We start from the raw sequence: 18,262 nt of genomic DNA on the forward strand, positions 1-18,262 counted from the left end.
AGCCAAGATGATGGTGTCCCAGCTGGCGGCCTGGCATAGGCGCCGAACTTGCAGCCTGGCACAGGCATGGAACTGGCGGCCTGGCAGAGGCACGGAACTGGCGGCCTAGCATAGGCGCCGAACTGGCAGCCTGGCACAGGCACCGACCTGGCGACCTGCGAGACATGCTCGCCGACAAATTTGGCATGCATATCCCAACACTCCCACGATCCTTGGGAGTTGGCCCACGTACCGAACGATCTAGAGGGTGGTCAACGTGCATGGCGGTTGCCTCAGGGAATCTCAGACCACTTAGACGACTTCTCGAAAATCTCGGATGCGGTGCATGAAGCCCACGCCAAACTATGCCTATATAAAGGCACCAATCCAATGGCATGGAGGGGGGCAAGTAAGCATATTCTAGCTCTCATACTTTGTGATTTTTAGCTCGCAATCTACTATGAGAGTATTGACTTAAGCATCGGAGCGACTTCGTTGGGTTAGCCACCCCGTTTGACATTGCTTCCTTGCAGGTCTCTAAAGAATTACGAAGCTCAACAATCAATCTAGCTCGGCACCTAACCTGCCCAGCTCGGCCTAGTCAGTTCGGCACCTAACCTGCCCAGCTCGGCCCAGTCAGTTCGGCACCTAACCTGCCTAGCTCGGCACTCTAGTCAGTTCGGCCTCCAGGTCCTCATCCAACAAAAGTTCTCCACTTCGACCTCTGAGTCATCGGCCACTTGGAATCAGATCAAATGACAAGGTACTTAGCCAAAAATTGATTCATCAAGATTCCTTTAGATTATTGAATTGGCTATATACAGTGAAGGATATTGATATTTGGTGTGTGTTGAAGTTAAATTTCATAGAAGCATCTCTTATCATTTACGCTATGTTTGGTTTGAAGGAAAGAGTAGGGAAAGGAAGGGAAATGCTGGGAAACCTATACAAGATTTGTAAAGGTTTTCCTTCCTTTTCATTCCTTTCCCTACTTTTTCCTTTAAACCAAACATAACCTTAGTGACAAGGATTTTTCTGTTATTATACACTTTTGTCTGTATTTTAAAGGAGATTCTCTATGGAAAACGTTTAAACCTATTTCTGGAAAGCAGAGGATGCTTCAGCCCATTTCAAAAAGTAATTTTTTACTGAGAAGCAATGTCAAAAATCTAATGACTACTATACATTGCTGCCATGTTCATCCAGCCGTACATTAAGAATATCAATACCACAACATAATCGAAGTTCCATATATTCGGCTGGGTGAACATGGCCAGATATGTGTTATGATCAGCAGATCCGAATTCGATTATTGTGGGGTTTCAAGAGAATGCTGCAACCACAGTCACAGCAGATGTGATTTCGCCAAACACCCTAGTACAAGGTTATTTAAAAATAGATTTATGGTTCTTACTGTGATATGTAATGCATTTTTATTTTATCAATTCTGTAAGTGAAAAAGTTGTCAAATATTCCACTCTACCACTTTAAATCCTTGAAAGTCGGCCTTTTCTGCCCGCACATAAGAAAGATACCACCACAAGTTAGCCATATCAAAAGGAACACCAACATAATTCCATCCTCTTTCATTGAACTTCACACAATAACAATGACATTACAGATCCATAATTATGATAACAGGATGATCGTGACAATACTTGTGGAGAAGATAATTAAAAATAAAGTAAATTCACTCCTCAACTTATTTAATTTTCCTTTTTTTTTTTCCTTTAAGCTCAGTTTGAAAAGCACTATAAGAAAAATGGCCTGGTTTAGAACCGGCAAAGACTGCCGCCTAGGGGTATCTATTGGACTGGATTTGGTCCAATCCGATCAAGTCCAATGTGAGTCTATTATAGATGGATCAGGTCCAATCCAATCCAATGAATGTTTTGATCAATTTGGACTGATCTAATTCAATGTTTGGACCATCCAATCTATTCAATCTCATTTTAATTTAGATTGATTTCAACCCAAACCCGGTCCATTGACATGTATATTCTTAATTTATATCAATGGATCAGATATTGGCTTAACCCAACCCAATCCAATATAAATTTGTTACGGATGAACCAGGTCCAATCCAAATATGTCTTGTTGGTCCATGCAATCCGTCCAAATTGATTTTGGATTGGACCCATCCAATCCAAAACCGGCCCATTGACACCCTTAACTGCTGGCATATAGAGTATTAAGGTGGTGGTTTCAAAGACACCACCGCCTAGGAAACCAAAACATTTATGGACCCGTATTGGGCGGCAGTCTTTCCATTGTTTGTAACTTTGAACCAGATTTGAACCGATCCATCCCTATTTAATTCAAATGGACATAGCAGCAAAATGCCAAAGAGAGGGAATTCCACATTATTCTGCTCCTTCGAGCCTTGCGTTCAAATACAAAGAGAGGGAATCTAACTTTGATTCCGAAAATCTTTCTTCTCAGTCGCTCTTCACGAAGGAAGGCATTGATTCCGAACAATCATTCTTCTTTGTCGCTCTTTGAGTCACTGGTGGAGAAATGTTTCATCTATGTTGGGCTTACACAAGAGAAGACAGTTGTCCCTTTCAAATCCCATTTCAAGTTGCTTACTGAATTTGTATTTATACTTGTAGGCTCAGGCTCAGTTTGTAAAGAATACAAATACAAAATAATACAAATATATACAAAATAATCCAAAATACAAGATTTTGCATTCTATATATTTATATTTGTACTCTCTTTCCAAACTAAGCATTAAGTATGAGTGATAGCCATCGTCATCATCATCATACAATACTATAGCCAATAATAAAAGCTCAGCTACCTACTTTCCTCTAAAGTCTAAATATATTACTGTTGAAAAAAGTGATTTTGCTTTCATGTTGTATAGCCTGAATATAGTGCCAGCTCAAGCCCTCTCAACATGGCAAGTTAAAGCCAAGGGGAATTATGTCATGTGGCATGAGGAGATGGCTAGATACATTAGCTATTGTAACTTGTTAACCTATTTGATCAGTTTCAATTGACCATTGTTGATAGGGACAAAAGCCAAAAGGCAAAAAGTGCATATACCAGGATATATAGGTAGCTGATGCTAATGTTGTAAATGCTCCACATAGTTAATTTGGAGATATTATTAAACCACCTGTTCCAACAGATGAATATCAGAAAAATTCTTCTTGCCTCCAACAGGCATCCAGAATCACCATATTAGATAGTACAATGCCTCCTTGAGTCTTTTTGGTATAGAAAGAGAATGGTTATAGGACTAATGATGGCACCCCATGCCTATCATAAAGTCCACAATCACCAATATCTCATTTCGCATTTATATTTGATATAGATGATAATAATTGGTCTATGGTAATAACTTATTCAAATTCCAATATTACTTAAATAGTTTAGATTGATTTAGAATAGTTCAGACTATCAGGACAATATATGTGAATTGTAGGGAAAGTATGTAGCCTTCAAGGTTTTGCTATATATGGCTTGAAGCAAGAACCCGGGAACCCGGGTAATGTACGGTGGGATTCCCATGCTTTCATGCTGCGTGTAGAGTTTTTACTTGCAAAGAATCCCGTCTTTTTTTTTAGTTAGGCCTGAGGTATATTTTTGCCCCTTCTGTGGTGTAAAACATCTTCTATGTCATTGAGGCTCAGCTTGGAAGGAGTACAAATACTAATATATAGAGCGTAAAACCTTATATTTTGTATATATTTATATTTGTCCCATTTCAAACTGTCTTAGGCTCTATTTGGAAGGGTTACAAATACAAAAATGTTGAGTGCAAAACCTTATATTTTGCACTCTCGCTCTCTCTGGATTATAAACCAAGTCACAAACACACATGGGGTCCAAGTACAGTCCAAATCACAAACATACACATGGGTTCTAGGTACAGATCAAGTATTGCATCTATCTCTCTCATAGGATGCCTTAGATCTGCTGAGTCATGAGTGAGAGTATAAGAAGGTTGAGGTGAATATCAATGAGTTACTATTGTAAAATTAAATGAGTTGCATATGAAATGAGAAGACAGACCTTGCACAACCAAAACTTGAGATTATTTGTGCTTTGCAACATGTAAAAATAAAACGTAGTCATCAGTAGTGTGGATAATTTTGAGAAACAAAATATGTTTAGATAATTGCATAAGCAAACGCATCTCCCCATTAACAAATGCCTTTCACAAATTCTAATATGAGAAAAATGTTAATGATTCAGATATATATATATATATATATATATATATATATATATATAAATATAACCTCTTTATTAAATGGGAGAATCTATGTTGCCGCAAAGACATGGTATTAAATAGTTAACTCAAGTAAAATAAACTCAACAAAGCCATACCAATTATTTGTGGACTTATAGAAATTTATTTTTTTGCAATAACACTCAATCAAGGGATATATCATTTGCTAGGTTGTGAGTTTTTTCCCCTTTTTACTACTTCAATTAATCCATGCCCTTTCTGGCCTTCTAGCTCAATTTAGACATGGCTTTAAACAAGAAACCTTAATTGTTTATGTTAGACTTATCACTAACAAAAAACCCATATTAATTAATTAACTACATCAAACATTTGTTTTTCCATTTCTCACATATGAATTGCTCATTTAACACCAAGTGGTTATGCACAGAAGAAAAACAACTGAAGGTAAAGTAATTTGTGAGGAAGCAGCTCTGACCAATGGACATGATCCCAAGGCAAGTTAAAATTTAATTCAGATTGGTAGGGATAAGCCAGTTTCTGGAGGAAGGTTTGGGACTAGTTTTGCTCACATAATGGACATAAGGTGGTGAAACCACTGTATATAGACCAAATCTTGGATTCTCTTTTATACAATGAGATTGAAAAAGTTGGTTATGAGGCCTGTAATAGGGGCGGCAATCTTGACCCTGACCCTTCTTACCCACCCAAATCACCCACTTCAAAACCCACCCATACAGTAGTGGGTTATATGGGTCAAATGATCCATTAGGGTTAAGGAAAAGAGGGTTAGGGTGGGTTGGGTCAAGGGTATTCATTGGGTCAAAACGGTTAGGGTCACTTGGGTCAAGGAGAGGGTCGAGAGAGGGTTGAGAGAGAGTAAGAGCAGAGGGTCAAGAGAGAGAGAGAGAGAGAGAGAGAGAGAGAGAGGGTAAGGGGAGAGGGTCGAGAGAGGAGTTGCAGAGTCGGTTGTCGAACAAACATCTTAGGTTTTTCTCAGTTCTCAGTCGAACGAACTTCCACCATCAAAGATCCATTTAAGGTTTTCTTTGTTCTAGTCATCAGATCAAGTGCAAGGTCGAAAGTTGTTAGGGTTTCAAGCCACTCTGTTAGACAGTTTTGTATGCCCTTAGCTCCAATCAGTTTGATGTACTTATGACATTTATTGTAAATGAATAAAGTACATATTTGATTCATGTTCCTGTGGTGTGTTTCTGTGTAATACCCTTAAACTGGACACTTATGAGACTCGTGTTAGTTTAGAACGTTCACAGCCAGTGGGTCGGTCTAGGGAGACCTATCCTGACCAGGCTGACACTGATGTGCCGCCAAGTCGGTTGGGGTGGTCTGTCTCTGCCACCAGGGTGAGACCCGAGGTACATGCAGTGTAGGATTAATTGAATGTTTGAACCGAACTAGATTTCCAGTATTGCCTTGGACCTTGGAGATTGATGGGCAAAACTGGAAAGTTACACCTGACCCCTAGACTCGATTATGATACTGCACTAGGTGTTGGATTGGGCTGTCTTTGATATGCCAATCAGTGAGATCCTTAGCGGGGTCAAAGCCTGGGTATGTTGGGACAGTCTGAGAATTCATCTGAGTGGGTGATCATAGTGACAGGATCAGCCCCTTTGTCGGACAAAGGTAATGATCGGGGATGCACTCTCTCTGATGGAAACCAAGACTATCGGCAGCCGATTTCAATCGTTGAGATTTGTTTTGCAAAATATATTTTATATGAGATATAAAAGTATATATATATTATGGTTTCCAAAAGGTTTTAATTCTCGGGATCCATGTAAGTGGAGAGTACAACACTGTTCCTTGCAGCTGAGGGAGATGTCCTCTCTTGTCGGGCAGTGTTTGATCATTATGGGCTGAGAGGTTAAGTGTAAGACCATTGAGGGTAATACCTAATGGGCTAATCTTGCATTTGCCCACAGTCCTGGGTGTTACAAGGTGGCTTGGCCCAGGGACCACTTATAGTAAGTGTTGGGCCCAAAGAGCCCATGTGATGGGTTTCAGGGGGTGCACTGTCCATAACTAGACCTGTTCATGGGCCGGGCCGGGCTCGGGCCGAGCTTTTACTGTGTATTAACAAATTTTTTTAAGGCCTGAGCCTAAACCTGGCCCGACCATCGGGCCTACAATTTGGGCCTGAGCCCGACCCTCATAAAAAGCCCGAAGCCCGAGCCTGGGCCCAGGCCCAAAATTTAGCCTATATTATTATTGTTATTAATGTTGAAGCAGCTGAATAAAGAGAGAGATAGATTGAAATTATAAAGAAAAGAATAAAAAAAAATATATATATATATATATTAAATTATAAATATATATTTTAATAAATATTATATTATTTATATATTTTATCTAATATATAAAATACATATTATATATTTTATAAAATATATAATACTGAGTCGGGCCGGGCCGGGCTCGGGCCGGGCTTTTTTGACAAATCCCGAGCCCGACTCGAAACACAGTCGGGCTTACTGTGTTAAGCCCGAGGTCAGGCCCGCGGGCCTAATTATATGACCAAGCCCGGCCGGGGTGCGGGCCGGGCCGTGGGGCTACTCGGCCCATGAACAGGTCTATCCATAACAGTGTATTCGGCCAGGCCTTGTAACAAAGGCTGGGCTGAACTCTTGTGGCTGATGTGTAGATCAATGTTTGGGTCCCACACCATACAAGGAAGCCCAACTGTGCAGCAGTTTGGAAGGCTAAGTGAGCACATAACCTTATTGGGCCTAAAGCCCATTTCGAACTGGGCTGATTTGATCAGTTAAATAAGGGGCGAATTCTGAGATTGGATCAGCAGATAGGATTGGGTCTTAACCCTATCCACTTAGAGAGTTCATATCTAAATGTGATTCAGATTTGGAAACCTCCTAATAAGATTAGGAGGAGGCTGATCTAATCTACAGAAAAGATAAGGGTTTACCCATATCACTTAGAGGGAATTCTGATCCAAATATGATTTGCATCAGCAACTCCTAATGGGATTAGGAGTTGATCCCTTTAAGGTTATAAAAGGAGGAGGGGGCAACAACCTTTAGTAGAGACACATTCACATCCTCTTCAGAGCTGAAATCACAAAAGAAAGAATCTAGCAACCCTGCGAAATTCTTTCTTTTCGACTCCTTCCTGCCGCCGCCTCACCTGTTAGTTCAATCTCCAGTTAAGTGGGAGAAATCAAGATTGGATCTTGATATCAGTTTCTTGTGAAGGAACTGATAGGAAGCTGTGCTCACGTGCCGTCCTGCTGATTCTTGTGAAGGATCAGGTTCTTGGGAAGAACACTGTTGATTCTGCTCCATCCTGCACTGCGCCATCTTCTGTGGGAGCAGTCTTTGGTTCCTTCCTTAGGCGTGAACACCCCCATTGGGAGATACTATTTATTCGTATTAGGTATATTCCTCTCCTACTGCTTTTGTTCAGATCTGGTTCGGTTCTTGGTTCAAGATTGATCATTGAAAAATACGATTTTTCTAAAATAAGAGAATACGATTCCCAGTAGGATTGAGATAAATTTTTGAAATTCGCCCATTCTATTCCGCAAGATTCGGGCGTCCATACGATGGATATCTCATCCCTTCACACCTGCCATCCAAATCTTTCGCAATTCTAAGGGGAGCACAAGTCTCAATTAGATCCGCCATTGAAGCAGCCAAGAGATCTTGGATAGGTAAATCTCTGTTAGTTCCGCCATCAATTTTTTCGCAGTTCTAAGGAGAGCACAAGTCTCTACTAGTTCTGCCATTGAAGCAACCAAGAGATTTTGGATAGGTAAATCTCAGTTAGTTCCACCATCAGTTTTTTCGCAGTTCTTTAAAGCTTTGCTAGTCTTGACATTGAAGCATGTTAGTTCCGCCATTGAAGCAAGACATGTGAACTCATATGCTTCCACTAGTGAAGCTTAAAAAAAGCTAAGACAAAGAATATATCATTGTCTTATATGCTCTAGAAAAACAAGACATGTGAAATGTGTATGCAAATAGGAAATCTTTTTCTCCCCCTTTTCCATTTTATTCCTTTCCCCTGAAAATAAGAATATCTTCGTTTTAGTCAAAATACTCCATATTTTAGTCAAAATTAAGAAGATCAGCTTCATGGACAAGTACAACCAAAACATACACCCTCACCAACTTCACAATAAAAACATCATTGTTGATAGGAGTTTATGCTTCGATAAAATAAGTAGATGGATGTATTGCCAATATGTACACCAATGCAGAGCACAACTGTTTGATCCTGACCACACTATATTTCTGCATTTTCCTTGGACCTAACTTACAAGTACAAAAAGAATATGGTCTTGCCATGGGCATTGAAATCCATTTGTAGGGGCTACCTAAATATGCATTATTTTAACCATTATCGAGGAGAAGTTCAATTGAGTGTTATCAAGTGAGAAGAAAAAGGGTTTTTTTTTTTTTGATATTGTGAGAAGAAAAACGGTTTAGCATTTAGAAAAGGCACTTTCAGCATTCTAGATTTTCTCTGAAGTGCTTTACCTATTAGACAGTAGTTCTCTTACTGGTTTGTACAACAGCACTTAATATATAACCTTGCAATCATAGTTCACAGTTTTTTTCTGAAATACAGTGAAATTTATCTCTGACAAGCATGAGAACACTGGGACCAACATTGAATAATCGAAAATTTTCTATTTCTGCAAGGGGTGGAACAAAAGTATATTGTCTGCAAGGGGACCAACATTGGAATATCTTCGTTTGTGAAACAGGCTTTCCCCTTTCAATCTCATTTAAAGTATATTGTCTGAAAAGAGCTAGTGTAGTACTTCAACATTGAAGACTGTTTAGTGAGGTGCATTTTTCTTTCTTGGTAAATGGATTTAAACAGTTCAAAGCATCTGGGTGTTGTTCTTCCTGATCCACTTGTATCTTCCAACTTAGAAAAATTTGAAGTTTCTTTTCTGGTATTCCTGAACTGCTTGATACTATTTGCCTACCAAAATTCCGACTGATACCAACAAGAGTTTGAAGTGACAGGCTGAACTTTAGGAGAAGACTAGAAGCCAAATAACTAAATGCCGTGTTTAGGCATATCTTAGTCAGTGAACAACTTTTTTGGTTAAATATATGTTTCTCTCTTATTTGTATCAAATTAAGCACGGCATTAAATATATGTTTCTGCTAGCTGAAATTGAAATTGATGTTCATTTTTGTTTTTGTAAATTTGTTTTCGAGGTTAATGTTTCTATGTTGAGCTAAGAAATCAGCGAAATCCATTTATCAGAACAAAGTATATTGCGAATAGAACCCTAGAAGATAATGTGTAACAACCGTTAAGTATACAATTTTCTGATATTTTCTGCAATTTTCTGTAATTTTCTGCATTTTTTTTGCAATTTTCTGGTATTTTTCTGCATTTTTGATATTTTTTGCTACTTTTTGATATTTTTTGTAATTTTCTGCTATTTCTGAAAATTTGCGCATTTTCTGGTATTTTCTGCAACTTCCTAGTATTTTCTTCTATTTTCTGCAATTTCTTGTATTTCCTGCATTTTTGCAATTTACTAGTATTTTCTGAAATTTCTGCTATTTTTTTTGCAAATTTCTTATAGTTTTTGCATTTTCTTCATTTTCTGTAATTTTTACAATTTTATGTTATTTGTGGAAATTTTCTGCTTTTTTTTTCTGAAATTTTTGCAATGTTTTGATATTTTCTGCAATTTTCTGTTATTTCCTGATATTTTCTATAATTTTCTGTTGTTTTTCTACAAATTTCTGCTATTTTCCTGCATTTTTTACAATTTTTTTTTGTAATTTTCTATTATTTTTTGCTATTGTTTTGCAATTTTCTGGTATTTTTCTGCATTTTCTTGTTTTTTTTGCAATTTCTGCATTTTTGTGGATTTTCTGCAATTTTCTGATTAATTTCTGTATATTCTAGTATTTTATGTTATTTTGGGTATATGGGTCAACCTGACCCATTTATACCACACGGCAATCTCGGGAGAGTTGTTTCTCTCAAAAAGTTGTTATTTTTTGGGTATATGGGCTGACACGACCCATTTTTGCCATGTGGCATCATTGAGAGGTGTTTCATAAAAAATGTTATTTTTGGGTACATGGGTCGATCCATCCCGTGTATACCACTTGACAGTCTCGGGAGAGTTGAATCTCTCAAAAATTGTTGTTTAGGGTAAACAGGTCGGGTCAACCCGTTTATGTATTTATATATGATGGTAGGTGGGTTAGTATGGGTGAGGGTGGGCAAGGGTCATATGAATGTGTCAAGTGGGTCAATATGGGTGGGTCAGAGTTAGGGTGGGTTGTGACTCTTCGACAAGCATTGATGATGGATCATGGTGGGTTGGTGGGTCAAAATGGGTGGGTTGGTATTCGACCCTTACCCAACCCAACCCAATCCACCCATTTGCCACCCCTACCTGTAAACAAGCAACATTCTCATTATTACTATGCTTTTGTAAAAGGAGTTGAGTGGGAGCAGATAAGTTCTAGATAAGACCAATGGTATTATAGTACTCCCATGGGAAGGAGAAAAGAGGAGAAAGAAGAAAGAATAAAAGAAAAGTTTAACTCTACTAATGCTAGTCAAAGCCAAGTGCCTCATTTCTTGTTCTTTTCTCTTTGTGGGCTTTTAACATTTCTTGGATTTAACAAATTATAAATTTCCCAAGTGTAAAAAGATGTATGGCTCTCTAGAACTTACACCAATGGTTCTCTCATCTGATGCGGCTTTGGCCCCCATATACATGGGGTGCTATATGCCAGACCTAGCTAGTTAGTAGGACTAGTGGAGCCTAGATCTGTTTGTAGGAAAAGCGTATTAACACGGTTTTAACACGCCCATTAAAAAGAAAGAAAGAAAGAAAATAACATAAATTAAAAACATCTCTACATGAATGATAAGGAAGATGTTTTTCGATGTGTGGATGGTGTGTTAGCACAATTTTGTTAGCAGCAAATCCCGACTCGGATTAGTGGGTTAATGATAGTAGGGATGCACACATAAGCCCACTGACATTTACATCACAGAGAACCTTCCTTTTTGTGGGTTTAACCCCATGCCTCTTCAAATGGAGGGATACTTAGTGACCAATTGAACTACTGGGTTGAGTTTTTATTTTATTTTTTTGGTCCATTTGAATTTTAGAATAAATAGATAATGTAGGAAGTAGCTAGATTCCCCCTTTTCTTATCCATAGCCTTCTAAAGTGAAAGGCATTGTCATTGTTCCAAAACTATCTATAAATTGTTGCCATGGAGGGAATCTAATCAAATTTGTTGAAAGCTAGAGTTCCGTTCTGTTGTTACCAGCTTTATTTGTGGGCATCTTCCCTTAAGACTTATAAAAATTCATCACATATACATAGGCACATGGGAGGTATCAACAAAGGAATTCTTCTCCCAAGTAAGCTAAGTCCCATGTGAAGAGCCTCAATAAGAGGATTTGTACTTTGAAGAGATTCCTCAAATAAAAGGTCATTTTCTTTAGCAAAATCCTTTCACCTAAGACTATTGTAAAGCATTTTATTTTATTCTTTTCCTTTGATATGTGGGGATGTGGGTCTACCAACACTGTGGCAAAGATCAGCTCATCAAAGTGTGGGCTCAGGAAAGGATCGATGAGAGAAAAAGTTTATATGGTCATAACCCCCTCTAACAATATTAATTACTGTATTTAACTTCATATATAGAGGTGAAAAAAAACTTCTCTTACATTTGAAATCTGATTTTTCCTGTTCTACTGTTAAAAAGAGGTGGCTAAAAAAAAAACTCATTTAGGTTGCATTTGGCATTCCTTATTTTAAGGACTTATCACCTTTTTACAGTTAAAAAATTCAGTGTTATGAGCATTTTAACAGCAAAAAGGAGGTAAGTCCTTAAAATAAGGAATACAGATGGTTTTTGGACATTGTGAATGGTTTTCTTTTCTAAAACACTAACAGCTGCTACAACAGCAAATATATATTGTTTTTGTTGACATGGCAGGTTTTTTATTTAAAAAATAAAATCATTCATATTGTGGAAAATTGTGGAAAACCCCCTTGATTATTAAAGCCATTGTTTTAGGGACTATTCCACAATATTATTTTTAATGATGTGGCAGTTGTTTTTGTTTTCAAAAAATAAAATCAATCATGTTGTCAAACACCCCCTTATTTGGAATAATGCAATGCAATTAATGGAGGCCTCAGTCTTGATTCTTGATACAATATGTAGAGGTGGCAAGTTATGAGGGCTCTACATCTTTAATGGGGTCATGTGTCCCCAGATTCGAGATGCTGCCATATGAAAATACAAATACTTTTGAATTTAACATTTATTTTATTAGTTTATTATATATTACATTTCTTGCTAAAAGAATGTATAACACATGGAATTTAATTTGAGTATTGATGGATGAAATACATTTGATCGACCTGGCTTTTATCTGATCAAAATGCATATCTATCTATATTTGATCGATCCAATTATAATCATTTGGCAAAACTAATCTGATCAATATTTGAAATTTATATGTTTGACTGAAACCAATCCATTGACAACCCTATCAGTGATGAACGGATAAGAAGCTTTTCCCCATGACAGAGCCCAAGGGCCTATCACAAAAATTCAAAATTTTCAGTGGAAAAGAAAAAAAGTATAAACCTTATGAACCCATGAGTGGTAAACATGAGAGGGGCTCTCATTCTGACAACATCTCCATGAATCTTCACTCAATTTATAGTCACCATGTCGATGAGGCACCATTAGACATTAGACCTATTCATGTGTCGGGTCGGGTTTAAGTTTGTATATGTATCAATAAAATACATTCAGGTCTGAGTTCGAACCCGAGCTTGAGCCCGACCCTCGTATAAAACCCAAAGACTGGGCCTGAGCCCAACCAAAAATTTGAAAATAGATTTTTTTTATTCAATAAAAAAATGTTTTATTTATATTAAAAATCTCTAAAACTCAAAAATAATAAACATCTTACTATTACTTGGAAAGAAAAGAGAAGAAGAATAAAGAAAATATTGTATATATATTTTTTATTAAATAAAATATATTATTATTATTTAATATATAGTATCAAGTTGGGCTAGGGCTTAGACCGGGCTGTTTTATAAGGCCCAAGCCCGGCCCAAAAAATTGTTGAGCCCGGTGCTTTAAGCCTGAGCCCGATCCCATGGACCTAAAATTATGACCAAGCCCGATTTAATAATGGGCCAGTCCATCGGGCTACCCGGACCATGATCAGGTCTAAGCACCATAACTTGTCTTATATCTAGCTTGAATACAAACCATTAATTAACATTTGATACAAGCCATCAATTCCGAGTCCAGATTTACTCCTCACGTCATGTATCAGTTGCACATCAAGAACATTTCCTGCACTTTTATATTTTTATTTATGAAAGATGTTCCCAATACACAATAGGACGTGCCTATAAAATCGTTGTGAGGAACACGAATAGATCCCAATTCATCAATTCCTTACTAAAAACATCCTCTACCAAACAATATCATTTGATTGTTTAATTTCTAATTATTGATTTTTAGAAGGTTTTTGTAGTTATAACAGGTTTTGGGTTAGGGGCGAGGTGGGCTACATCTTTCTTTTGATACTGGTTAATAGAATTTCAAATTGTCTATCCTTACACCTACACTTGGAGTAAAGTTTAATTGGGTTAAAAATAAAATAAATTCTATCTATTTTGAAGGATCGGTCTTGATCCTCTATTGAATTTATTAATATTTTTTTTGATAATCAAATTTATTACTTTTTTAACTCGATCATTGCCTCATTCCATTCAATGAATGATGCAAGCTTCCTGCTGAGCACTTACGAACACATAATCAAAGTTGTACGTTAGCCCAAAAAATCCCAACTTTAGTACAACGTTCGGTACGTGTCGTCCATCAATAGATCAGTGCTAAGAGGGATGCAAGTTTCCTTCATTGAAAGAGTGAAAGTTTTTTCTACGGTACTCATTTTACCTTGAATTTCTTTTTGCAATATTACTAAAAAAGTAGCATTCATTACCTGATACACCTAAAAAATGTAAAAACAAGGAAAACTTGCCACATGGCTATATTTAGCGAATCTAGTCCCACTTTTAGTAGGTCTCAAATTCTGATCAGGTAATTAATTGAGTGGAAAGTCGGCTTTAATCAAGTGGAGCTTTTTCCTATTAATTAATTTCGAGCAAAGATAGAAAAACTCTATTAGAACCAAAACTAATAAAATAAGATTTAATTTGGGAAGAATACAAGCAAATACAAGGTTTAAAAATACTTGTACAAATATGTATATTGCGAATGGGGATGGTTAACAGCAATGAAAAGTTTGATCGTAAAGTAGGCCACAAGTGTTGGTTAGGAGTGGATTCGAGTAAAGTCGAGTTGAATAGTACGAGGTTCGAGAGCTCAGTTCACCAATGTATTATAAGGCTTGAGTTTGAGTTCAAACTCGATTTGAAAAAAAAAATTATAAAAATAAAAAATATATATATATATAAATATTTTTATTTAATACTTTAAAAAATAAGAATTATAAAAATTAAAATTATAATATTTTTATTATATATTTTATTTTCTATATTTATATATATATTGAAAATATATAAAAAATAAATTGAATGAACTAAAATTAAGCAGCTCGAAACTCAGTTAAAACCAAACCAAGCCGAACTTTTCACGAGATGAACTCAAATAAATTGTGAAAGACTCGACTTGTGGCCACCCCTAGTGTTAGTCCTGGACTCCTGATTTTCTAAAGGGTTGCTGTGGTGTTATTTGCATTGCATGAACTATAATTAAGCTCTGTCATGCAAAATAATAAAAAAAAAAGGTTTCCTGAAAATTGCTGTCATATGTAAATGGTCACAGGAAACATATGTTTCAAGAAGGTGAGTGGAGATATAAAAGATGCCATGGATAAGTATAATGAATGTGGGGTATAATAAATAGATTCCAATTTGATGTCAGAAACATACCACTTTCAATGGAGTAGCTAAGGCTAAATTTCTTAAGGGGTTGATGGTTAAGAAATTTTACAATTATGGGAGGGTTATGATCCAATGATACGGTGGATCAGCGTCTTCAGTACACAACCTTCTTATCTATTTGGTGAGATTCTGGATTGAACCCTTTTATGTTGGGGTTTCATGTGTCACCCGCACAAAAATATTTATTTGTAAATATTCCCTTGCTTTCAACGCAACATTTCCACGTTTATACCACAGGAATTGAAAAAAAAAAATCATTAATTTGCAATAAGAAATTGTGACATTGGTAGACCCCAAGGATGGTGTACCAAATTATGTATCAGAGTGAGCGCACGCAGGTCTGAAGTACGGGTGCAAATCGGGTTGAGCCCATTTAACATATTTAACACTGTTAAATTTTTGATGGTAAGTACAACTTGTGAATATGAATGAATGAAAAATAAGTAGACCATATGATATCTTTAATATGATTAATTGAAATATTGATTTACCTAGCAACAAAAAATCATAAATACATTGTAGTTGGACTCCTCAATAACCATTTTAAGGCGCATAAATCATTCTCAAAGCGCTGATGAACTAATTCTTAAAGTGTTCTCAAGATAAATTTTGTTTAAAGAAAAGGGAGAGAAACATGTGAGAATATGAGGCCATTTGATAACAACACAAATAGTTAAAATGAAAAGCTCATTTCTTTCTCTTTTAGTGAATAAGATTTTAAGGAGATTGTTGGATCCTTAATGACTGAGGCTAGGGGTGGATACAAACTGAGATGAGCTGAATATTAGACTATTCAAAGCTTGGCTCGACAAAAAAGCGCAAGGCTTAAACTCGATTCGAACTAGAAATATTACCTCGAATTCGACTCTATTGAAAAGCTCATATGTTCAACTTGGGCGTAGCTTGAGTTCAATAGTGAGTGAAGCCTAGTTGTGCTCGAATTTAGTATTTGTCTTGCTTGTTTAGCATTTAAATACTACTAGAAAAAACACATCAAAATTGCCTACTCTCATCAAGTTAGATCTTAAATTTTTAGCCAATAAGAGAAATTAAACCTTAAATTTTTATTGTTTTATTTTTTTTCTTATATATACATATAAACGAATAAATAATATACAAACTTGATTAGACTTACAAGCTATATGAACAAAACTTCATACTATATATTTGAGCTTGGATCGATTAAAGAGCCTATATATTGGATTTGAGCTCAACTAAAAGTTCAATTTAGACTGAATTGAATTGAGTTTTCGTAAGCCGAACCCAAATGACTTTCAAATAAGATGTTTTTGACCCACACATTGTTAAGTCTAAAGTTGGATAGAATACTATACTCCTGAATATTTTATTATTGAATTATTTTATCCACTAAAATACAAAACAGCAAATCATTTCCATTTAACAATCTCAGCTTTTATGAAACAACCCCTAAGAATTTTAGAAGAATTAACCAAACAAGGACAGAATGGTCTCATACATAGAATAACGTAAGAATGATTTGGAGTTTTAGAAATGTTTAGGGGAATATTCCATGAAATCACCTGAAAAAAAAAAAAAAAAAATCTCGGGGGCAAATCGTTGGAATCCAAAAAGTCAGGGGGCTAAATGTCACTACCCCTGAGGTGAAAATGATTTACCTTTCTTTTTTAATATGAAAATGAAGGATCAAACGGTTAGGATCATCCATGTATGATGACGACTCACGAGTGGGACCAAATCCCAACCAACTGATACAGGCAGGGTATATAGGAGTTGGTGGTTAGTCATTTAATTGGGTTATTATAGCAGCGAGCGCCAGCTATTCAGCCAAGGAGAGGTTGCAGCTCACTTCAGCCGACTCTCATTCTCACAGTTAATAGGGAAAAAATCAACCAAAGGCAGAGAGAGAGAGGAAACCCACCTCCTGGATAGACTTACGAAGCCTAATCGAATGCGCATATATAGAGCTTAGGTGGGGTTATGGTTAAAGAAAGGCAGCAACAGATCAGATCCTCCTAAAAAAAGAAAAACTGAAAAAGAAAGAAAGAGAAATAGGAAAAGCAATGGAAATGTCAGGGCTGGGCACTGGGGACAGCCTTGTCTGCTATTTCTTCGCTTGACTTATCTTCTCTCTTCCTTCCCAGTAATAATGATGATTCAACTTTGATTAGTTTTTCTCTGTACATCTCTCTGGATTCTCTTCTCAATTCTCAGCATATATTGTCCTTCCTGAGCTGAGCTCCTCCTTTGATCCTGTCTCTCTCTCCTTGACCCTGTCAGTCAGGGGGGTTGATCATCTCTGTGCTTACAGTCAAAACAAAAACAATCAAAAGTTTTGAGAACCCATTAAAGCTCTCTCGCTCCACTGCGTATGTGCCCAGACTACAGAGGTTGTACAGAAAGTCTCGTGTCTCGGATCCCAATATACGGTCTCTGGTGAACGCCAATAACGAGAAAACTGCCTGCCTGCTTTTTCTCCACTCACGCTCAAGTATAAAGGGTTGTGGTCCTCCAAACCCCACCTTTCCTTTTAGCTTTCGCAATTCGCAATAATATTTTCTCGCTCTCTCTCTCTATTCCCCTTTTTCCTTCCTTCCTCTCTTTTTGTTTATTTTTTTTTTTCAGCTGTTGCATTCCCCGCCTCTTTACAGCTTCCATTCACCTTTCGTACAGAAGAGATTGCTTTGAGGCTTTGAGCTTGAGCTCCTGCTAATGCAAGAACCGGGTTTAGGAATGTTGGGTCATGGTATTGGCGGTGGAGGCATTGGTGGACTACACAACGACGTTTCCCTGTCGGTATCGGTAGCTGTTTCGGCCGAGCAACAACGGCAGCTCAAGGCCGAGATCGCTACTCATCCTCTCTATGAGCAGCTATTGACAGCTCATGTTGGGTGCCTCCGCGTTGCTACACCAATTGATCAGTTACCTCTCATCGACGCTCAGCTCGCGCAGTCTCACCATATCTTTCGATCCTATGCTTCCCTACATCAAAACCGACACCAAGTGCTCTCTCCCCATGAGAGACAGGACCTTGACAACTTCTTGGTACATATATTCTCGACGACCTTTTTTCCTTTTCTTCTCTCTTCATCTGTTATTTCTTTCTCCCCTTA

General features: G+C 37.2%; 1 protein-coding gene across 2 annotated transcripts in view; it reads left to right on the forward strand.

The window, feature by feature from the left end:
• Positions 1-17,151: 17,151 nt before the first annotated feature.
• LOC104608340 (homeobox protein HD1-like) overlaps positions 17,152-18,262 on the forward strand; it is a 28,905-nt gene continuing 27,794 nt past the window's right edge. Inside the window, exons 1-2 of one of the 2 annotated variants that reach the window (XM_010274294.3) lie at positions 17,152-17,649; positions 17,823-18,194. In XM_010274294.3, the coding sequence (XP_010272596.1) occupies positions 17,862-18,194 (333 nt within the window). In that variant the 5' untranslated portion in view covers positions 17,152-17,649; positions 17,823-17,861. The remainder of the gene's footprint in view (positions 17,650-17,822; positions 18,195-18,262) is intronic. The other variant, XM_088890101.1, reaches the window with a different exon arrangement.

The sequence above is a fragment of the Nelumbo nucifera genome, chromosome 6, assembly GCF_055504915.1.
Source record: "Nelumbo nucifera cultivar China Antique chromosome 6, China Antique-T2T, whole genome shotgun sequence".
NCBI lineage: Eukaryota > Viridiplantae > Streptophyta > Magnoliopsida > Proteales > Nelumbonaceae > Nelumbo > Nelumbo nucifera.